Source organism: Solanum verrucosum, unplaced genomic scaffold, assembly GCF_900185275.1.
Source record: "Solanum verrucosum unplaced genomic scaffold, falcon-dt-bn FXZP01000020.1, whole genome shotgun sequence".
Lineage (NCBI taxonomy): Eukaryota > Viridiplantae > Streptophyta > Magnoliopsida > Solanales > Solanaceae > Solanum > Solanum verrucosum.
The window spans coordinates 1,047,169-1,071,197 of record NW_026019903.1 but is presented as its reverse complement, the minus strand read 5'-3'; the positions used below and the strand labels follow the sequence as shown (position 1 = coordinate 1,071,197).

At 31.5% G+C, this 24,029-nt stretch overlaps 3 protein-coding genes across 3 annotated transcripts; all 3 read left to right on the top strand.

Annotated features, from left to right (window-relative positions):
* The first annotated feature begins 1,107 nt into the window (after positions 1-1,107).
* LOC125820326 (ankyrin repeat-containing protein BDA1-like) lies at positions 1,108-3,010 on the top strand. Its single transcript, XM_049499769.1, has 3 exons — positions 1,108-1,731; positions 1,817-2,186; positions 2,565-3,010. The coding sequence occupies exons 1-3, from the start codon at positions 1,108-1,110 to the stop codon at positions 3,008-3,010; spliced, it is 1,440 nt and encodes a 479-aa protein (XP_049355726.1).
* A 3,200-nt stretch (positions 3,011-6,210) lies between these two features.
* Positions 6,211-7,708, top strand: LOC125819797 (ankyrin repeat-containing protein BDA1-like). Its single transcript, XM_049499242.1, has 2 exons — positions 6,211-6,804; positions 6,890-7,708. Exons 1-2 carry the CDS (start codon positions 6,229-6,231, stop codon positions 7,706-7,708), a joined length of 1,395 nt encoding a protein of 464 aa, XP_049355199.1. The 5' UTR covers positions 6,211-6,228.
* Positions 7,709-20,768: 13,060 nt separating this feature from the next.
* LOC125820315 (glutamyl-tRNA reductase 2-like) lies at positions 20,769-22,394 on the top strand. The gene has a single exon (XM_049499759.1). It carries the CDS (start codon positions 20,769-20,771, stop codon positions 22,392-22,394), a length of 1,626 nt encoding a protein of 541 aa, XP_049355716.1.
* Positions 22,395-24,029: the final 1,635 nt, after the last annotated feature.

Genomic DNA, 24,029 nt, shown 5'->3' with positions numbered 1-24,029 from the left:
ACTTAATTATGTAACCTTTGGTCTTCACATGTAATTCATTGAACAATATAATTAGGAATCTTTTTGTCTTCTTGATAATAATTACTTATAACAATTTAATATTAATTCACCATACAACATGAATAAATTGTAACAGAAAGAATTTGATATTGGCTTAATGTGTAACTCTCCATTGTAGTAACTAAAATTTACTATTTAATATTTAATTAACAATTTATTAGATGATTAATAGTATTTGTATTTGATATAGCGACAAAATGGTAATCTAACTTTTGCCTAACATTCTTCCCACTTTTAGTATAATATGATGATATGATTATCATTAACTTTGAATTTGCTAACCACCTTAATATTAGGATTACCTCAATTCAAGTATTGACTGCAGTTGCCAATAGACCCGTCCAAAGGTGTAGCATAGTGATCAATAAAGTGAGGGAAAGTCAAGGGAGACCAAAACTCTAGAGAGTCAAAAAATGTTAAGTGGTTTCTTCCCATTTCTAAGTCTGTGTGGACGAAGTTACTCAGTACCTATGATCAATTTTACTATCAAATGCCATTAATATGCTTTCCTGACAATTCAACTTAATCCTCAATTTTATTTCAATGAATTGACATACTAGCTTTATTAAACATAACCTTTATAATTCATAATCACTATTTGAACAAGATAAGAGCAAATTATTTATATACATGTCATGTTCTGAATTAATTGATCCATTCAACAAAGGTTCAGATGATTTTAGCACAACAATTAACATTACATTGACTTTGAATTGCTTACATATCTAAATACACTATTAAGAAATACATAAATCTCCAAATGTCTAATTAAATAAACTACAACTCAATTAGGTATGATTTTAGCACAACAATTATATACATTTTATTGACTTTTTCACCATAATTTGCTTGACATATTGAACTTAAAATATCGAAAGAGAGTGACTTATTGATAACTAACATTTGTCTTACTATTTAATAAACATGAGATTTGCTAATTCAAGAAGAAAACTCTCATCCTAAACAAGTCAAACTGAACTCCTTTCTAAAAGAGTTGAATTTGAGATTTTCAGAGCTGAGATATTCCTATCTGCTGAGCACAACTTGATGAAAGAAACTAAAATAAAAAAATTGCATAATTCGTTGGTAGAATCGATGGACAGAAGGCTGAGGGAGGCTGCTCAGAAAGGAGATGTTCATTACTTGCAAAGCTTGATCAAAGAAGTCCCTTTTCTGCTCAGCACAGTTTCATTAGCAGGTAGTAATGAAACTCCTCTGCATATTGCTTGTTTGAGTCTCCATCTTGAGTTTGCTAAGGAGATCATTCATCTGAGGCCCGAATTTGCAAGAGAAGTAAACCAGGATGGTTTCAGCCCTTTGCATATTGCCTCAGCAAATGGAGATATAGAGATTGTGAAGGAGCTATTGAAGGTTGACCGTAATCTATGCCTTCTCAAAGGGAAGGACAGAAGAATTCCCCTTCACTACGCAGTAATCAAAGGCAGAAAACATGTTATAAAGGAGCTTCTTGTGGCTTCTCCAAACTCTGCAGCAGAAGTGACTGCTCGTGGCGAGACTTGTCTTCATTTAGCTGTCAAGAATCATCAGTTTGAAGCTTTCAAATTATTACTTGAGAATCTCAAGGAATTTAACAAGTATGGTCTTTTAAACAACAAGGATATTCAAGGAAACACTGTTTTGCATCTTGCTATGTCAACTAAGCAATTCGAGGTAAGTATCTTCATTACTATGCCTCTTTTATCTCATCATATCAACTTTTAAATTTCAATAACAGATAAGAGAAATGATCATCCAGGTTGTTGATCTATTACTTGACGAAAATTTTGTTGCTAAAGGCACTATTGACGTGAATTCTTTGAACAAAGGAGGCCTTACACCTTTGGAAGTACTACTTAAGGAATCTGGAGATAGAGATATTGAGGAAATTCTAAGAACATCTGGTGCTGTATCTGCTGAACACTTGCAAACTTCGCAACAAGAAGGTTTGCCACAATCTTGGGTTGTTCCAGTTCAAGATCCATCAAATGAACAATCCAGCAGAGAACCAACAAGGGACGATGGGCCTCGATCTAATTCTAAGAAGCTTCAGGATTTCTTCAAGTACAATAAAACCAAAGATTGTCCAGGAAAAGTAAGAGACACCCTTCTTGTTATAGCTATTCTAAGTTTTTATGAGTTATCTTTGATAAGTTAAGTCTTCCGCTGAGTAAATAAGCCAGGCCAAGGGTTCTCTTGGGGCCAGCAATGATTCTCGAGTGCCAGTCCCGCCCAGGGTGTAGGCTCGGGGCGTGACACTATGTTCATTTAACCTTTAATTATTTGAAGTGTGCACTTTTGGTCCTGAAAGTTAACAAAAATCAACTGTTTAACAAAAATAGTTATTTGAAAATATATAAAATAAAAGAGTTGGTGATTTTAAATGCTTGAAGAACAAACAAGGGACGATGGGCGTCGATCTAATGTTAAGAAGCTTCAGGATTTCTTCAAGTACAATAAAACCAAAGATTGTCCAGGAAATGTAAGAGACACCCTTCTTGTGATAGCCATTCTAATTGCAACAGCAACTTATCAAGCAGGTTTCAATCCACCAGGAGGCTTATGGCAGGACACTTACTTGCCTGACGACAATAACAACAGTACTAGTTATGATGGCATATTAGTAGTGCCCCTGCGGCATTTCGCAGGACAGTCAGTGATGGCTACCAGGGGTCCAATGCTCTATGGCTTGTTCTTGGTTTTCAACTCCCTCGGATTTTTCGTATCCCTCCACGCCATAAATTTCCTTACAATAGGATTTCCTTTGCAGTCAGAACTGCAAGTCTCACTTTTTGGCTTGGCGGTAACCTATATTATTGTGATGGTGTGCATAATACCTTACTGGGATATTTTTTACTTGTTTGTTATCGTTATCGTAGTCTTTTCAGTACTGCTTCCTTTGATTATAGTGACGTTGAGAAACTATCACAAGAAACCTAGATTCCTATCCTGATTTATAAACTGGACATCTTCCTGTATTTTCTTCTTCTTTTGAGGTTCAATCAGCATGTATTGAAATTCTAAATAAAAAATTACTTGTCAGTTGTGAGATTTATTACATTCACTTTTACTTACCACTTTTAAATGGTCTTATATGAAAATAGGTTGTTGTATTGTTTTCTTGACGCTTCCATAGTATTTTACTTTTAAACAAACTCTCAAATTTTGAACTACCTCTGAATTCAGGCACTCAATATTATTCTATACTAGCTTTTTGGTACGCGCGTGTAGCCAAGTGTACTCATTATTATAAACTTATAGTATATGATAATCGGGCTCCTCATAAGTCCTTAGACATTTTGTTATAACATTTGACTTGTAAATGTTAAGTATTTATAGGATATATGTTGCACTAGAAAGTACAAATGATGGTGAATATAGGAACAATTTTTACCAATTAGTGTTACACAAGTAATTGTTAGAGTAAGAGTGTTTGTTTGAAAATTAAAATAGTTATCTAATTTTATATGGATCATTGATAATGAACTTAATACTTTTAGATCTCTTTATTATTAATTAAAGATGCAATATACTAGTTCATTAGATAATTATGAACTAATTATAAATGCATGTATAATCATTCAACATATCTGCCAAATATCCATGTAAAACACAAATGATATGACATATAATAAAATATCTAATCTTGCATTGAGATAATTTTTAATTTCATTTGGAAATAAGAAATATAATATTGTACATGTTCCATGCCAATAATTATATAAAGTCTAAATAAGTAATACCTATTTAATTGTAATCTAGACACAAATTTCTTTATATAAGTAGAGAACATATTTAACTAAAAAGAAATAAGAAAAGAATACATTATAAAAGAACATTTAAAAACTAATACAAAAATCACTTACAAATGGTAATCATTATAAGCATTTTACATAAAATAGTAGAGAAAAAACATAAAATGACACATAAAGTTGTCTCAAATTTTCAAAAAGACACCTTAACTATGCGAGTATCCTATTACCCTACAAAAGTATTAAATACCTCTATAAACAAAGCATTTTGAACCATTTTCTCATCTATGAATAAGTGCGTGATTCTCACCCCTTTTAATTAAGTAATTTAATTTAAAAAGCAGATTAACGTGATCTGTACCGTTTCAAAAACAAAAATTCTTGGTAATACTTAAAAATAGAAAAACCCACAAAATTCTCCTTCAAAGTTCTAAATTTTAATCAACAACCCACAAAAATCTAACTCAAATTCCTTGACCCACAAAATTCTAACTCAAATTCATCAACCCACTTCACAATTTTACTCCTTAGATCGATTAAATTGACTCAGAAATCTCTAGCTATTGCTCCTGCAATATACAACAATGGCTGCTCTTTCCCTTTCTCCCTCCTTGGGAACAACTTTTCATTGTCACCATAGCTACCCAACTGATTCTTCTTCTCCCATTACTGCTTCTCCAACTTTGTAATCAAATGACTTCTAATTAATTTTTTGGATTGAAAATTGTTAAAGAATGACAATAGTCCACATCGGTGATTAATGAGATGGGTGGATTCCTTATAAGGCTTGGGCAATCCTCCTTCCTTTGAGCTAGCTTTTGGGGTGTGAGTTAGGCTCAAGACCTAATTTAACATGGTATCAGAGCAGGACCCGTCTCACCCGATATTGGGACCCCCAAAATCAAAATTGCCCACGCACTAGATGCTAAGCACTGGGCGTGAGGTGGGGTGTTAAAGAATGACAAAAGTCCCACATCAGTGATTAATGAGATGGGTGGACTCCTTATAAGGCTTGGACAATCCTCCTCCCTTTGAGCTAACTTTTGGGGTGTGAGTTAGGCCTAAGACCTAATTTAACATAAATCGAATTCTTATCTTTTTGAGCCGATTTCATCAGAGAGAGAGTGTGTGTGTGTTGGTTTTTTCTGTTAAAACCTTCAATCAAAGGCTCTCTTGAAATTTTGGGGAAGATGGTGCATTTAAAAATGAATGAATTAATTATTGGACAAAATAACAAGAATGTGAATTGCCTTGTGAACGTGTCATGTGTTGTAGTTCATTAATGGGCAAAATACTGTGATGTTTTCCATAATGCCTAACTGGGAATTTTTTTTCTTGTTTCTTATCCTTATCGTAGTCATATCAGCATTGTTTCCTGTCATTTCAGTGATGTTGAGAAACTATTGCAAGAAACCTAGATTCTTGTCATGTTTATAAACTAGACAGCTACTTGAACAGCATCTTCCTGTATTTTGTTCTTCTTTTGAGGTTCAATCAGCAAGTGTTGAGATTCTAAATAAAAAATTACTTATGAAATTTATTAAAATCACTTTTACTTGATCGCTTTTAAATGGTCTTATATGAAATAGGTTGACTTGTTGTTTTCTTGACGCTTCCATAGTATTTTACTACTTATTAAACAAACTTTCAAATGTAGACCAACCTGTGTCAAGTCTGAATTCAGGCACTGAACATTATTTTATATTATCATTAACTTTGAATTTGCTAACCACCTTGAATATTAGGATTACCTCTATTCAAATATTGGCTGCAGTTGTCAATTGTTTCTTAGAGATTCGTCCAAAGGTATACTGTAGTGATCAATGAAGTGGGGGAAAGTCACGGGAGACCAAAACTCCTATCAGAGTCAGAAAAGGCCAAGAAAAAGAGCAAGTCATTATATACATGACATGTTCTGTTCGAGTCTGGCAAAATTCTTAATTCAAGAAAAAAGTTCTTAAAAAGTTTAAAATCAAAGCGAACTGAATTAATTGATCCGTTCAGAAAAGGATCAGATTATTTTTGCAGAACAATTATATACCTTACATTGACTTTGAATTGCTTACATATCTAAATACACAATTAAGAAATACATAAGTCTCCAAATGTTTAATTAAATAAACTACAACTAAGTTATGTATGATTTTAGCACAACAATTATATATATTTCATTGACTTTTTCACCAGATGATAACTAGCATTTGTCTTACAATTCAATAAACCTGAGATTGCAAAATTATTAATTCAAGAAGAAAACTCTCATCATAAACAAGTCAAACTGAACTCTTTTCTATAAGTGTTGAATTTGAGATTTTCAGAGCTGAGATATTCCTTTCTGCTGAGCACAACTTGATGAAAGAAACTATAATCCAAACGATAAAAACCGATTTTTTTTTTGCATAATTCGTTGGTAGAATCGATGGACAGAAGGCTGAGGGAGGCTGCTCAGAAAGGAGATGTTCATTACTTGCAAAGCTTGATCAAAGAAGTCCCTTTTCTGCTCAGCACAGTTTCATTAGCAGGTAGTAATGAAACTCCTCTGCATATTGCTTGTTTGAGTCTCCATCTTGAGTTTGCTAAGGAGATCATTCATCTGAGGCCCGAATTTGCAAGAGAAGTAAACCAGGATGGTTTCAGCCCTTTGCATATTGCCTCAGCAAATGGAGATATAGAGATTGTGAAGGAGCTATTGAAGGTTGACCGTAATCTATGCCTTCTCAAAGGGAAGGACAGAAGAATTCCCCTTCACTACGCAGTAATCAAAGGCAGAAAACATGTTATAAAGGAGCTTCTTGTGGCTTCTCCAAACTCTGCAGCAGAAGTGACTGCTCGTGGCGAGACTTGTCTTCATTTAGCTGTCAAGAATCATCAGTTTGAAGCTTTCAAATTATTACTTGAGAATCTCAAGGAATTTAACAAGTATGGTCTTTTAAACAACAAGGATATTCAAGGAAACACTGTTTTGCATCTTGCTATGTCAACTAAGCAATTCGAGGTAAGTATCTTCATTACTATGCCTCTTTTATCTCATCATATCAACTTTTAAATTTCAATAACAGATAAGAGAAATGATCATCCAGGTTGTTGATCTATTACTTGACGAAAATTTTGTTGCTAAAGGCACTATTGACGTGAATTCTTTGAACAAAGGAGGCCTTACACCTTTGGAAGTACTACTTAAGGAATCTGGAGATAGAGATATTGAGGAAATTCTAAGAACATCTGGTGCTGTATCTGCTGAACACTTGCAAACTTCGCAACAAGAAGGTTTGCCACAATCTTGGGTTGTTCCAGTTCAAGATCCATCAAATGAACAATCCAGCAGAGAACCAACAAGGGACGATGGGCCTCGATCTAATTCTAAGAAGCTTCAGGATTTCTTCAAGTACAATAAAACCAAAGATTGTCCAGGAAAAGTAAGAGACACTCTTCTTGTGATAGCTATTTTAATTGCAACAGCAACTTATCAAACAGTACTTAGTCCACCAGGAGGTGTTTGGCAGGACACTTACTGGCCTGATCACAATAACAGCAGCAGTAGTGATGGCATAATGTCCTTGCGACGAATTGCAGGACAATCAGTGATGGGAACCAACAATCCAATTTCCTATGGCTTGTTCTTGGTTTTCAACTCTATCGGATTTTTCGTGTCCCTTCACACTATAAATTTCCTGACCATAGGATTTCCTTTGCAATTGGAACTGCAGATCTCACTTGTTGCCTTGATAGCAACCTATGATACTGTGATGTCTGCCATAACGCCTAACCGGGGAATATCTCTCTTATTTACTATCTTTTCCACAGTCTTTCCAGTTTTCTTGCCTCACATTACAAAGTTGTTGAGAAACCATTGCAAGAAACCTAAATTTATTATCAAGATTTGTGAACTGTTTAGATAGTTGAACAACATCTTCCTATAAATAGTTTAGAGCTCGTGTCCTAGTACTTTAGGGCTCGAGTGGAGCTTGTTCATTGACTAATGCCTTACCTTTGTAACATATAAATAGTTTACCCTTCTTACTTGTAATTCATTCTGATTTCTCAAGGAATACAACACTGTTACAGTGAGGCTATTGATCATATTAATTACTTGCTTTCTGGTTAGTTATATCCTCTTTATATTTTAAATCAAAATCAAATATTGAAGAAGTGTATGACTTAGCTTAATTAGTGATACATTTTTTACTTTTGACTAGGGGTGTACATGACCGGTTTGGTTCGGATTTTTCAAATATCAAACCTAACCATTGTGTTGAATTTTTAAATTTATAAATCAAACCAAACTAATAAACCTCGGATTTTTTCAGATTTTTGTATTTTTTCGGTAAAGTTTGCATACAAACATATAATTAACTTGTGCTCCAAATATTTCTTTAGTCCAACCAAAATGCAATTATCTAAGGTGTTTTTTAAGAAAATAACACAAAATATGAGATGAGTACTGATGACACTAAAATATTCAATAGAAAATAATAATGAAATCATCATATAAAATAAATATTGCAAAGTCATAATGAAAATTATCATAATTTAAAAGTACTAAATCAGGCTAAAATAAGTTTAATAGGTATTAGTTACATTACTAAATATTTAAGGAAAATTAAAATTAGATTATGTATTTTAATTGTCTAAACCAATGTACAACTAAAGAATAAATATTCAATATTATTGTCATTCTTAGTGTTGAATTGATTTTTTTTTTGCATTAGTAGTAATTTTATTTTAATTTAAGTTTTATTATAATTATCAACATTTATGAACTATAATCTTTATTGGACCATTCCAAATTCTAAGTTTAAAACTTGAAATAATTTATTAAAAGATAAAAACTATGAAATAGTATAAGAAATATTTTAAAATTATATCAAAGTAAATATTTTTATGTATAAAATAAAATTTTAAAATTACATATATAGTGTCGGGTTGGTTTTTTTAAGTTAAAACCAAACCAACCCAAATATAGTCGGGTTTTTTTTTCCAATACCAAACCACTAGTCAGTTTTTTTTTTTTGGTTTGACTCGGTTTTCGGTTTGGTTCGGTTTTCGGTTCGATTTTGTACACCCCTACTTTTGACTTATATATCGATTGAGTTGTATCGTCATGTCACATGATTATCAAAATTACAAACAACTAAAAGAATAATGTTGGGTTGGCCTTAAAAGGGTTAAAACCCATTTTGACGACTCTAGTTTCCTATTTAAAAAATCAATGACATGGAATAAAACGTCGTGATCTTTAGACTTGAAAAGGAAAAACAAAATATAGCAATTTCCTTGTTACTCATTGTTCTAATATTACAAAATTAAATAATTGATGAGTACTAATGGGACACTTCTTTTTAGCCATCCTTTTCTATAATTTTCTCCTATGTATCTTACTGTAATATAACAATATTAAATGACTCAATAATGACGGAATGATCTGAGAGACCCTTGTACTTGGTTCTGTTTGTCAATTAGATCCTCTTACTCACCAGTTTGCCAAATGAACACTTAAATTCGACGAAACACATTATTTTAAACCCTTTTTTTTACATGACTACAAAATTAAATAATTGAAGAGTACTAATGTGACACTTCATTAGCTATTAGGTTTACTTGAAGATCAATTCCATTTATTTTGAATCGATAAATTCAAATATCAAAGAAATTTCAAATTAAAAAAAATTTGTTTGTGAATAATTCAAAAAATATAATAGATCTTGAAAATTTTATATAAGAACATAAAAATGAAGAATGGATTAACCAGAGGTATATTTTTAGGTAACTAACTTTTTTATATAAAAAAAATTATGGTAATAGTGACAGTGATGGAGGGTGTTCATCGAAGAAGACGATGAAAAAAGAAAATAGAATGAGGTGGGTACTAAAACAGAAGAAAGAATGGTGGATGAGTAGGTGAGTAGTCAACTGAAGAAGAAGAAAAGAGAAGGGGTGGGCTGGGGATTGAGGACGAAAAGAGAAGGGGTGGGTGGGGCTGAAGAAGAAGAAATGATTTGTATTTTTTTAAAAAAAATATTACTATTATTTTCTTGTGTAATTTAATATTTTAAAAATAAAAATATTGTAGTCACTTGATGCAAAACGTGTGTAATCATGCAATTATCCAACTCAGCCATTTTTATGCCACATAAATTTAGTCAATGGTAAGAGAGGTTCAAAAAATAGAGTTTCATCGAGTTTAAGTACTCATTGGCAAAGTAATGAGTTAAAAGGTCTAACTGATAAATGGAATCAAGTATAGGGGTCTCCTAGGTCTTTTCGACTTCAATAATTAATACTCCACTCTCTTTATACATTAGTAACAGAAGAAGCTTAAAAATGTCAATATTTCCGGTCCCTTCCACTTCGGATAAAATTGGTACGATATGAGAGAAGATTATCATGTTAATTAAAAAAAACTTTTCTTATTTCATTAAAAACACCAAAATTATTTTAAAATCTGGGAACAACACAGAAGAAGGTGGACATTTAATTTGAAGTGAAATATTAGAAAACTAAAAAACTATCAACTCAAACATTTAAAAAATTTACTCACAAATCTCCATCACATAAAAAAAAATCCATCCACCAACCAAACATTAAAAAATATTTTTCAGAAAATATTTTCTACTCACCAACCAAACATGAGAAAACAAGTTAGAAATTCACTTGTTTTCCAAGAAAACATTTTTTAGGAAAACGTTTTCCGTAAAAAGCATTTTCCTTCATACCAAACACACCCATAGTGGAAATTAATTTTGTTGAGGAAGAATACAATATTCTAAAAAAAATACAAATTGACTGTGAAAGAAATAGAAATACAAGATTCTGAAAAAAAAAATAGCATATATAGTGGAAATAATACAATTTGTTGAGAAAGGATACAATATTCTAAAAAAAAATACAAATTGACTGTGAAAGAAATATGATACATCTGTGCTTAAGAATTACAAATTCATTGGGCATACCTATTGGAATAACTACAAACTAAAAAAGAAATACAATGTCTTAATAAAAACACAAATGTTGAGTAAAAGAAAGACAATTGACAAACAAAAATCAATATGAATACAATTTTTGCAACCTTCTTTTCTAAGTCTCTCTATCTTCTTTTTCTTCGTATGTTATATTTCTTTTTATGATATTTTGTTCACCAAACTCAAATTCGAATATGTTTTCACTTGTGCTTTAGTAAAACTCTGCCTCGTCATCCAATTTTTTTTTTATAATTACCTAAAAAATTAAATAATTAAATTACAATCTGAAAAACACCTAATAATAAAAAGGAATACAATATGAAAAATGGTAGAGAAAAATGATTTCTTAGATTTAAACAATCTGTATAAAAGGTTGGACATTTTTTGATTGAATTCTAAGATTTCTTAAAACAGTGGATGAATTTCGATTTAAACAAAACAAAGTTTTTTTTTTTTTTTTTTTTTTTTATTATTATTATTATTATTATTATTATTATTATTATTATTTAGCAAAATGTCACAATCTTAATGAAAATTCAAAGCCATAATTGTGTCATAGAGAGTCTAGAGAATTTCATAGCTACTTCAAAAAGATCATGTATAAAAACTAATACACTCAGTTCCTCAATTGTCAAAATAAAGATAAAGGCTTCACTTCTACTTTTCACCACCTCCGCTTACAATGTGTCCTTTGTTCAATTCCACGGCTAATGATGTGTTCGACAACATCATCCCCTTTGATTTTTGCTCGATCTGTTGAGAGTCTTGAAGCGGGTGATACAAGGCAAGGTTTAAGTTAGTTGAGGAGAGGGAATAAAGGAAAAAAATTTATGAGAGAGAAAGTATAGAATGTGAGTAAAAAATTTAGAGAGAGAAAAGTGGGTAATGAGGTTTTTTTTTTTTTTCACCCGGTAATGGAGTAAAAAAAAAAGGGCCCATTTGAGAAAAAAAGGAAGTAAATAATAATATACATTATATTTGATAAAATATTGACATATTGACATTTTTAATAATTATTTTAAAGTATAGATATTTGTAATAATTATGTAAGGGATTTTGACTACTTTGCTAATTTTTCCTACTTGGGAAAATACTTTGAATATTTATTAAAGGGAAAAGGGTCAAATATGCCCTTAAACTATTCGAAAAGGTCTAGATAAACCCCCATTTAAAGTTTAGCTCACTCATGCCCTCGCCATCCAACTTTTCGTCTAGATATGCCCTTATGGGCGTTAAACGCCAAATGGAATCGCCACATCATTTTTACATTATCACGTGACATTGGAAATATACCCCTAAACTATTCGAAAAGGTCTAGATATACCCCCTTTTTAAATAAACTACCCGACCCATTTTCAACAATTTTTTTTAATTTTTTATTTTTTTTGGTAAATCCCGAAAATGAGTAATTGACTCATAAAAAATAGGAAAAATATATAAAAAAAAAGGCCAAAAGTTGGACGGCGAGGGCACAAGTGAGCCAAACTTTAAACGGGGTATATCTAGACCTTTTCGAATAGTTTAGGGGCATATTTGACCCTTTTCCCTTTATTAAATAACAATGAAAGATTGAAAGGTGAGAGGAATTATACAGGACCAAAGGTCTTTAATAAATATTAATTGGGGAAATAGTGGTTTTAGTCCATGTATTACTGCATAATTTCAGTTTTAGTGTCTGTGTTAATTGACTATGCGTAACCTCTCGCTAATTGAAAGAACTAGAAAAAGTTAGAATTGAGAATAATCATTTTTGGAAAGAATATAAAAATCTGGAAAATGTGTTAAAGTATGTTAAGTTGAGTTTTTGGTCAACTTCAAACGACCATAACTCTTAGCTCAGGATGAGTTAGGTGTTCTTCCAGAGACTGTAGGAAAGATCGTGGAATTATCTTTCCAACGCCACCAAGTTTGCACGATTCCGAGTTCGTATGAGTGAGATATGCCCATTGGAAGTTGAGTTGTTTGGATATGGAAAGTCCAATCCGAATTTTTAAAGGGTAGTTTGGTCTTTTCCTAGCCCAATAATTTTATTTCGTTTTTGATAACTAAGTTAGGGTCTAATCTGAATTAGATCAGTTATGCTTTTCCCAAAATACGCTACGGCTTGGAGAAAAGAGGAGAAAGGAGAAGAAAAATTCATAGTTCGTCGAGTTTTTAGAGATTTTCGTGTGGATTTCGCCAAGGGTTAATCCCTATAAGGTATGTGAGATTTTCATAGCGTTGGGTTCGTTCACCCACGCACCAAACATGTTTAGTTCAGCAAAATTCATTCTAAAAAGGTTGAAAGTTTGATGTTCTTGATATGTATTCTTGAATTTGTTTTCGTTCTTGAATTGGGCTGAATTGAGAAGTTTTTTGAGATCTTTATGTCGAGTTTTAGAGTTGTTTTGAGTTAGGTTCATGGGTACATATGCTGGGTATCGAAATCTAAAAAATAGTTGAGAAAAATAGTCGAGTTTAGGCAAATTGGGACTGGAAAACGATGAAGGAAAAAGGTCGAGTGAATCTGGGCAGTGGGACCGCGTCGTGGACCTGCTCCTCAGATTTGAGAAAAATCTCTTCGCGGAGCGGAGCGGTCCCGGACAGTTCTGCCTCAAAAGTTATTTTCGCGACCAAATAATTAAATACATCTCCGCGTCACGGACTTGCTTTCAGACAGTGATTTCTTGATCTTTTCTCACATTTAGCTATCTAAAAACACTCCTAAACATCATGAGATCTTTTCTTATCATAAATCACAATCCTTGAGTCCATAAATTCAAAATCAAGGAAAGTTAAGAGTCAACTAGAATTTAAGAATCAAGTCAAGAGAAGTTCATAAAGTTTTTCAAAAGTCTTTTATAAACGTTTTAACTTTATCTTAAGACTTAAGTTTTAAGTTAAGCAAAGAGTAAAAAGTTGAGTTCATTTTTTCAAAGATTATATGGGAACTAAGTATTCCCAAGAGTTTATAATGTTTTCACATTTGAACAAGAAAGGGAAACACCGGTTTGCAAGAGAGCTTTTAAGCTAAGCTTTGAGTAATTATCTCAAATCAAAGACAGAGCTTTGTTTTTACAAACACATGAGCTAAGTACATTTTGGGAGTAGTATTGAGCACCGATATGGGGATGTGAGTTCATAATAACTCAAGTCTCCATAAACCATGTAGCCATCATGGGTAGTAAATGATCATACTTTTTAGATGATTCCTTAAGAGCTTTTTAGCATAGACTAGTGGATCCACTTAGTTAAGGCATTCTATATGATGGCGAAGTATAGGACAATTCTGGAAGCGTGGGCAAGACATTGTATCATCACTTAGGCTCATAATGGTGGTTGTCGCTTACAGAAACTCCCACAAAAACTATATTACTTTATTACATGAGTAAAGTTGAGTTTGTTATTGCATTTCTTTAACGAATTGAGTTGCTTTCTACTGTTTTAAAAGCTTTCTATATATTATATGTGTTTTATTGCTTTATATTGAGTTAAGTTGTTCATGAGTTGAGTAAAGCCAAGGTAAGTGTTTCTTTCAGATTCTTTTCAAGCTTATGTTATGTTTAGCGTTCCACTCGCATACTCGTACATTCAATGTACTGATGTCATTTGGCATGCATCTTATTATGATGCAGACACAGGTAACCAGGATCATCATCCAGCGCCTCGTTAATCCAGTCGAACATTCAGAGTCAGTTGGTGAGCCTTTTTGCTTTTCGGAGGGCTCCTTTGTTAGCATTTGCTTTTGTTTTGTTATTTCATTTGTTAGGACGATCAGAGGTCTTGTCCTGACATCTATCTCAGTTGTTCTAGAGGCTTCATAGATAGGCAGATGTTAGTTCTTTAGTCTTTTCATTTTCATTATCTTATGTTGAGACTTGAGTTTGCCTAATTGGCTAGTTGATGTTTTCTTTATAAAATTCTAAGTTTTTATGTGTTATCTTTGATAAGTTAAGTCTTCCGCTGAGTAAGTAAGCCAGACCAATGATTCGCTTGGGGCCAACAATGGTTCTGGAATGCCAGTACCCCAAGGTGTAGGCTCGGGATGTGACATTATGTTCATTTAACCTTTTAATTATTTGAAGTGTGCACTTTTGGTCCTGAGAGTTAACAAAAATCAACTATTTAACAAAAATAGTTATTTGAAAATATATAAAATAGAAGAGTTGGTGATTCTCAATGCTTGAAGAATTATGTATTGGGTAGACCTACGGGTACCAAATGTGGATTTCAGCACAATTAATTACTTAGAAATTTACTAAACATTCGACAATAAATTATATGCCAAACTCACAAGAAACTTTGTAAAAGATGTTCAACAATGACCGGTAAAATCAAAATCCAAAAAAAAGTTAGGCAGTCAATTAGTAGGGCATAATGGTGTACTATTTACAAACTTATATTTGGTAAGCCAAAATTATTCAGTCTAACTATTCGTCAAGATTAAATAATGGCAAATCCTATAATTAGAAGAAAAGAAATTTATGGAAATTATTTTATAATTGAACTTTATGGAAACTTACTTTCCATAATTGAATATACAGATTTTGTAATTAGAAAAAGGAAATTTATAATCCAAATTCTAGAAGGATTAGAGAAACCCTTAGTTTATACTTACATATATAACTGTTATACTTGGCGATTCAAACATACATTCCATTAGTATTGCTGGTATACTTATATATAGAACTTCGGTGCATCAAAAATCGAATTTTTATTTTGTACTACAGAATATTGTATTGACATTGACCCCTTTCATAATTAAAATGAGAGAAATATTTCTTTTCTTCTTAATATAGTGTGAGTTGTAGCACTATCCAGAAGGCACATATCTCTATTACTCATCTTGGATCCAATTGAAGAAATTTTATTTATCTTTATAAAATAAAAGTACATCATAAGAGATAAGATAACTAGCAACATTGCAAGAAAACTTAAGTCTTTATATTATTTTATTTTTAAATTTTAAAATAAAAGTAATATAAAAAAATTATATCAAAAGCACAAAAAAACAACAACATATTGTTCATTATAAAATAAAATCAAACATCAGTTACGATCTCCAAAGAAGTCTTCAACCTCCAAATGGATAATATCATTGAGGTCATTAAAATCATCATTCTGCGAAGCCAAATTTGCTTCAATATGATCATTGTACATTTGCGAAGGTCTTGCTTCGACATTATTTTCAAATGTGAAGTGTGATTCCACCCGAGCATTAGAAGAAGATGTACCACCTCTATTTGCCTTTCTTTTAAAGGATTTTTGATAAAGCTTAACAAAATGCTCAAGCGTCCGACATTCATTCTTCCAATGACATTTTTGCCACAACTATGATAGTTGCCTCTTAAAGGATTACTCTGAGAATCCATATTGTTCTCTCTTTTATAATGACCACTACCACGATGATTATTATATCATTTTCTGCTATTGCCACGTCCACGCACATTATTATGACCTCGATTTTTATTTTGTCTTCTTTTAGACTGGCCATGTACTTCTACCACATTTGCTTCCGGTAATGGAGCATTTTCAGTGGGACGGACTTCATGGTTTTTCAATAAAAGAGTATTATGTTTCTCAGCCACAACAAAGCATGAGATTAAATCAGAAATTTTTTTAAATTCCCTTTCACGGTATTGTTGCTATAACACCAGATTTGAGGCATGAAAAGTAGTAAGAGTCTTTTCCAACATATCCTCATCTGTTATATTTTTCCCACATAATTTTAATTGGAAAGTTATTTTATAAACGGCAGAATTATATTCACATACAGTTATAAAGTCCAGTAATCGTAAGTGTATCCATTTATAACGAGCCTTTGGCAACACTGTTGCCTTAAGGTGGTCATACCTTTTCTTTAAATCAGTCCACAATTCAAGTGGATCTTTCACTGTCAAATATTCAGCCTTTAATCCTTCATCCAAATGATAACGAAGAAAAATCATAGTCTTTGCTTTGTCCTAACTCGATGTTGCATTACCCTCGGTAATGGTGATACCAAGACCTTTAGCGTCTAGGTGAATTTCAACATCGAGTACCCACGATAAATAATTTTTGCCAGAAATATCAAGTGCCACGAATTCCAATTTTGACAAATTTGGCATAGTGAAAACTATCATAAAAATAGTCAAATTAGATTAAAATAATAAACTTTTAACCATTGAAAATTAAGAATATCATATGTAGTATCCTTTAATAAGAAATTTTATTTTCATTAATTAATAAAATTTACTACCATCTTCTATTATTTAGAGAACATAAAAACTAATAATATTCTAATGTATACTTGTTTTTAGAATATGAAAATGAAAATAGTTATCTCACAGAAATATACCTTATAAGAGACTTCGTGTTGATAACGTGTTATAAAATAATGTATTAGAAATTAAATAACAAAGAAATGGAGAGAAAGAGCAGTAATGTTTTTCTTTCAATCTTTCAATGCATGTGTATCTACATATAAGATGAGTATATATAAAAAGTAGGAGTATATTTCTAATCCTTCAAAGTCATGAAGGAGATCTCCAAAGTCATGAAGGAAATCTCCAAAGTCATGAAGAATCTCCAAAGTCATGAAGTGTGGATTTGCTACATATCATCCACATTTCACTATTTAGAACACAAACTTATATATTTGGTGAGCCGGAATCATTCGGTCCAACTATTCGTTAAAATTAAATAATGAATAATAGAGTAAAGACACTATTCATGGTTGGATTATGACAAATATAGAATAAAAATTGATTCAAGCTTATAAGAAACTCAAGAATTGATCTAGTATTTATAAATGTTCGATAATTTACAATTTGTATATTATTGGATATACATATTATAAACTAATATTGGACACGTGCTTTGCATGTGAGTCCCACGAAAATATTATATGTGGTAGGAGTTATATTAAAATCACATTGTGATGAATTTCACAAATGATTTAACGAAAAAATATAAATGAAATAAATGAACAATCAACCTATATAAGTGACTTCTTAATTGTAAAATGTAAATGCCAAATAATTAGATATTCCGGTAACCTACCAAATTTGGACAACAAAATTTAATGTGATAAATAATTTACATTTTTATGTTATTAGGTCGAAACCTGCAATATATTACTCCCTTCATTTCAAATTAATTGAATTGTTGAGACATTTTTTATTTTTCAAATTAACTTAACTGTTCAATTTTTAAGACTATTTTTAGAATGTTCTTCCAATTTTACCCTTCATTAGTTAGTATTGGAATTAGTTATTAATTAATGTTTAGTTATTTTAATCATAAATTTGACAATAATTAATAAGGGTAAAAATGGAAAGTTATGCCTAATTTATGTCTTAATCTTCTTTTCTTAAAGGGTATGAAACACCTCAACAATTCAATTAATTTGAAATGAAGGGAGTAGTTTGTTACTTTTCTAAGAAAGGGACAATACACACATAACACACCTTCTCAATTTGTACCAAAGTTTGAATTACCATATGCACTTGTAACAAGTATATATGTTGTCTCCATATTACATTCACATGACATAGTGTGTTTATTCTCCTTTATAGCATGAACAAAAAATTACAATAGTTTGCTCATGGTTATTTTTCATACTTCTTATCATATTTTAATTTTTTTTATCCTTTTTTTTCTCTTACCTTATTATTATTTTCACCTAAAATTACTATTCTATATCCTTTGCCTTAATTCTTGTCTTCCCCTTTCGTTTATGTTCTCTCCGTTTTATTTTTATTGTTTTCTTTCTTACTTCCACATTTTCATTCATAAAAAGAAAATAAATAAAAGAATTATCTACAAACACAGAATAATTAAAAGTGAATTTCCTTTCACTTTTGATTGTAATTTATAAATATGTAAAATTTATTTTAAAGAATTTAAAAATATTCTATTTCAATTCATGAAATGATATAAAATAATTAGATAATTTAACCTTCGTAGTCCGAATCATGATTCTTAACTAAACACGCATACACATTTCAAGATGGTGAATACATGTGAAAATGCTTTCTTGTTAAAAATTCAAAAAATAAATATGAAATGTTTTTTTTTAAGGAAATTGAAGCAACATATTTTTTTTTATTAAACTTAATGATCAAAGAAAGCATGGAAAATAATTCTTGAATGTCTTGACTCCCTCCGTGCATTCACTGTTTCACAAGCTATGCTTATTAAATAATCCATGAACATCCACATATATAATTGTTAACAATTACATTGAAGTTGGCAATAATAATGTGAAATAAGTGTCATCAAGATAACTTTTCAATTTTGAAATGCTTGGACTTCCGCTAACAACTTACTCAAGTTATTTCATCCATTTGAATGACTTTCTATCTTTCAATATCTTCATTACTACATAATATAATGCACATTTGAATACCTTAAAACTTCTCCCATTTATATCTAGTTTTGTATTTAGTTATTAGAATATATTTTTTTATGTTGTACTTAAAAAAAATATATTTAAATGAAGGACAAATTGGTAATCCAATTTTGAGGTTAGGAGCTTCTCACTTATAATAATATATGATATATGATTTTTTGCGAATAAAACTGCAAATGTTTCCTTTTAAAAAAATTATTTGTGTTTAAAATTTATTTATATTTAAAGATTAGGTTTGAAACTTTTTCATCGCACTTTATAGCATCATCTATAAACTCTTTTCCTATTCGATTAAGATAATGATTTCCTTGGAGAAAAGGTTTAATTCCATAATTGAACTTTAAACAATTTATCAACTTTCCATAATTAATATACAAAACATATACTCCCTCCGTCCCATTTTATATGTCATCGCTTTCAAAAAATAGTTGGACCACAATATATGTCATTTTATAAAATTTATGCATAAATTACCATTTTTTGCCTATTATACCCTTGATACATTAATTAATTAATTTTGAAAATGTATTTACTTTGACTAACCTAGGAAATCTACAAGTAATTAATTTCATTGGGAGAGTACTTCATTCATTAATTAACTACTTTCTTTATTCACTACTTATTCTATAAAATCTGATTTTGAAAAAAAATTATGAACACAAAAGATAAAATGGAGGTTACAACTACATGAATCATCTCTAATGTAGTTAAACATGAATTAATGAAATATGAAATAAAAAAATAATAGAAATTTCAACAAATCAATATTTGTATTTGACTCTTCCAATAATATATCTTCTTCTGATGCAGTTTGCAGCCCTTCAAATGGTACTGTAAAAATGAATTAAGTATAAAAATATAAATAAAACAATTAAAATACGAACAAAATTTTTAAACAAAACAACAAACCTATATTTGTATTCGAATCTTCTTCAATATGCGCCTCGGTGTTTAAATCAAAAAACAAATGATTTGTCGAACTAGAACTAAAATTCATTTGTCGTCTAATTTCATTATCAATAACATCAGATTCAGCAGGAAAATTTAGATCAATTTTGAAGTAATGGAATTTGAATATTTATTGATGTTGTCATGTTTGCTTTAAGAATTTATATATAAAAATATAAAAAAACATTGTACACAAAATATATAGGAAAATTGAGGTGGGAAAAATTTGATTTTTTTAAATTTTTGGATCAATTGGTGAAAAAATTTGGCTCCAAAAAATAAACTCTAAAATTTAAATAGTCATTCAAATGCATTTATATTTTTGAAATCTAACATAATCATCATTTATTACAAAGTTGTCTTAAACAAACATTAAATAAGGGCATAATGATAAAATTACCTCATTTCTAAATGCAAATGCAAATGGAAAATGTGACATATAAAATGGGACAGAGGGAGTAATCAGAATAAGGAAAAGTTTAATTCCATAATTGAACTTTAAACAATTTATCAACTTTCCATAATTTTTTTGGTAAACTGCTTTCCATAATTAATATACAAAACATATAATTAGAATAAGGAAATGTAGAATCCCAATCCTTCTAGAATTATTAGTTTATACTTATATATATATAACTATTGTACTTTGCGATTCAATCATCTTCCATAAATTGTATTGCAATGGCGATTAGTTTTGCTACTTCTTTTGCAGTTGCAGAGACAGGTCGTAGTTTCAATTGTGATTATTCGTCTTCTGTGCACTGTTTTAGTGATCAAGTTAGATTTTTCGGGAGGAGTCGTAGTAGAATTAAGCCATTGGTATATTCGTATTCATCAAGCCCTAGATGTGAGATATCGGTGGTAGAAAAGGAATCGAATGTTTCAGGTTTGGAGGTTCTGAAAACATCTGATCGATATACAAATATGAGTAGCAACATTATGGTTATAGGACTTAACATTCATACCGCACCAGTTGAATTGCGGGAGAAAGTATCTATCCCTGAATCAGAATGGCCTCAAGCAATTCGCGAATTATGTTCCTTAAATCACATCGAAGAAGCTGCTGTTTTGAGTACTTGTAACAGAATTGAGATATATGTTGTCGCGCTTCCAAAAAATCGCGGAATTAAAGAAGTGACTGAATGGATGTGTACGTATAGTGGAGTTTCTGTTACAGAGTTACGTGAACACCAGTTTTTGCTGTATAATAAAGATGCTACACAACACCTGTTTGAGGTAGCTGCTGGATTAGATTCACTAGTATTGGGAGAAGGTCAAATTCTTGCGCAGGTTAAGCAGGTTGTTAAGAATGGACAGGGGGAAAGGGTGCCTGGATTTGGTAGAAAAATAAGCGAGTTGTTCAAGCACGCAATCACAGCGGGTAAGAGGGTTAGAACTGATACAAATATCTCCAGTGGATCAGTATCAGTTAGTTCAGCGGCGGTGGAGCTTGCTCTGCTGAAACATATTCCAGATTCTTCTTCTACGTCCCCTCGAGTGTTGATTGTTGGAGCTGGAAAAATGGGAAAACTTGTGATCAGACATTTGATTGCTAAAGGGTGTAAAGAGATGGTTGTCGTAAACAGGACAGAAGACAGAGTTGCTGCTATCCGTGAGGAATTGAATACAGATAATGCTGGTGTTATAATAGAGTACAAACCATTCTCGGAAATGTTATCATGTGCTGCACAGGCTGATGTGATATTCACCTGCACTTCTTCGAAAGATCCTTTATTCATAAAAGAGAGTGTTCAAGCTGCTCTCCGTTGTGTGAACTCCTCCCGGAGTAGGCTATTTATTGATATTTCTGTTCCTCGGAATGTGGAGTCTAGTGTATCAGAACTTGAAGGTGCATGTGTTTACAATGTGGACAATCTTAATGAGGTTGTGGAAGCTAATAAGGAGGATCGGTTACGGAAGAAAAAGGAAGCTGAGGTCATAATTGCTGAGGAAGTGAAAAAATTTGAAGCACTTAAAGACTCTCTTGAGACTGTTCCAACTATCAAAAAGCTGAGGGCGTGTGCTGAAAGAATTAGGGCTGCTGAGGTTGAAAAGTGTTTGTCTAAGATAGGTGATGATGATCTCTCCGAAAACAACAAGAAGGCGATCTATGATCTCAGTCTAGCGATAATAAACAAGATGCTACATGGACCAATGCAGCATTTGAAATGTGATGGAACTCAAAACCGGAATTTGAGTGACATACTTGAAAATATGCATGCCCTTAACAGAATATTTGATCTTGATACAGAGATGGATGACAAGTTACAAGCCAAGCTACAAGAAAATCAAAAGCAATCTTCTTGAGTTCAATCTGAAATGATCATAATTTCTATTTTGCTAGTTTTAACTGTATAAAATTAACCAGGATATGATGTAATTCTTTTTTAGGCCATAGATAGCCAATACTATTCCCTCAGATTGGGGGTGTTGACACCCAATTTTGACCCTCCACAATATAAATTAATCATTTCGAGCTTCTCTAATTTCAAACGATTTAAAATAATTAGTTTTATAGAATTTCCAAAAAAATAAAATAAAATAAATAAATAAATAATAATAATAATAATAATAATAAATAATAATAAGAATAATATAGTTTGCGAGATTTTTAAATAGTTTTGTCACTTCTCATAATTTTTAGATAATATATATGTTTTACATAATTATGTGTTTAATTATTATATTTTATGATTATTCAAAAATGGTCACAAAAAGATTTTAGTTTTAGTTAAATATTTGGTTAATTAGTTTAGTTATATAATAATTTATATATATATATATATATATATATATATATATATTTTAGTTTATGTTTGAGTTGATTATTTTATTTCGTTGAGATTAAGAAGCTCATAAATTAATTATATTAATTCATCCTATCTAAGCTTTAGCCAAATTCACTAGTGAAATTCAATTTGGTGAAATCAAATTCATTTGGCTATATTAAAGGACCAAATTTTGAGCCTTCATAAAAAATAATATAAAAAAAAACTTTCAGCAGCCCATTATTCTCTAATCACCCAATTTCCCAGCCCACATTTTCCCCTTGACCCAGGCCCATTTTCAATTATTCACCAAAAGACACACCTAACATTTCTAATACATTACATACAGTAACAATACAATAACAATCCCAAAACATTCCCAACCGGCCAACCCACACCAACATACGTACAGCAGCGACCAAACAACCCAACAGTACCCCCACCGCCTCGACTTCATCTTCTTCCTTCACGAAACCAGACGACCCCACCCCATTCTTCTTCTTCTAGACGCAACTCAGAAATCCCAGCAAATCCGGAGAGCAGCAGGTGTCTACTGCGCCCATACTCTTCGTCATCCCCTTTCCCCCCTTTTCACGGAAATCAGCTTTTGCCCATCCCCTTTACTGTGATTTCGAAACTAGCAGAGGGGATTGAAATTGTTGTTTGAATTCTCAATGGATTTTCCCCCCTAAAAATGATTTTTTCTTCTTCTATATATTCTCTCTTTCTATCACTGTCAAAGGGGGATTTTTCTTTTGGAGTTGGAAATTTTCCTTACTAAGGGCATCAAAAAAAGAAAATTAAATAAGTACCTAATACCTATTAAATACAATTCAAGAAAAAACAGGGGAGGGATCGATTTTAGTGTTTTGGAGTTGATATTCTTGCAGCTATTGTTCGTGTTCGGATTTCGTGTGGTGAAAGACCGATCTGCTCGTTGCTGTCCTAGTTGCTGCCCGAAGAAAGGTAAACGCTCCTCTCTCGATAACATTTTTTTTGAAATCTTTTTTCCTAGTTCAATGTGATGTTTTCGATATCGGAAAGTCTTTATTCTATGGTTGTTTGTCATTAGATGCTACTTGGTTGGTGATAAAATGTGATACATATGTTCTTGGGGGACGTTGTGGCTCAGTCTAAATGTCGGACTACAAATTTTGTCGTTTTGTAGATAGTA

Bases quoted from the DNA above. Each gene is read 5' to 3' on its own strand.
- LOC125820326 (XM_049499769.1), top strand. From the start codon at position 1,108: ATGAAAGAAACTAAAATAAAAAAATTGCATAATTCGTTGGTAGAATCG. The intron at 1,732-1,816 runs GTAAGTATCTTC...ATGATCATCCAG, and splicing joins TGTCAACTAAGCAATTCGAG to GTTGTTGATCTATTACTTGA. The intron at 2,187-2,564 runs GTTTTTATGAGT...TTCTTGTGATAG, and splicing joins TCTTGTTATAGCTATTCTAA to CCATTCTAATTGCAACAGCA.
- LOC125819797 (XM_049499242.1), top strand. From the start codon at position 6,229: ATGGACAGAAGGCTGAGGGAGGCTGCTCAGAAAGGAGATGTTCATTAC. The intron at 6,805-6,889 runs GTAAGTATCTTC...ATGATCATCCAG, and splicing joins TGTCAACTAAGCAATTCGAG to GTTGTTGATCTATTACTTGA.
- LOC125820315 (XM_049499759.1), top strand. From the start codon at position 20,769: ATGGCGATTAGTTTTGCTACTTCTTTTGCAGTTGCAGAGACAGGTCGT.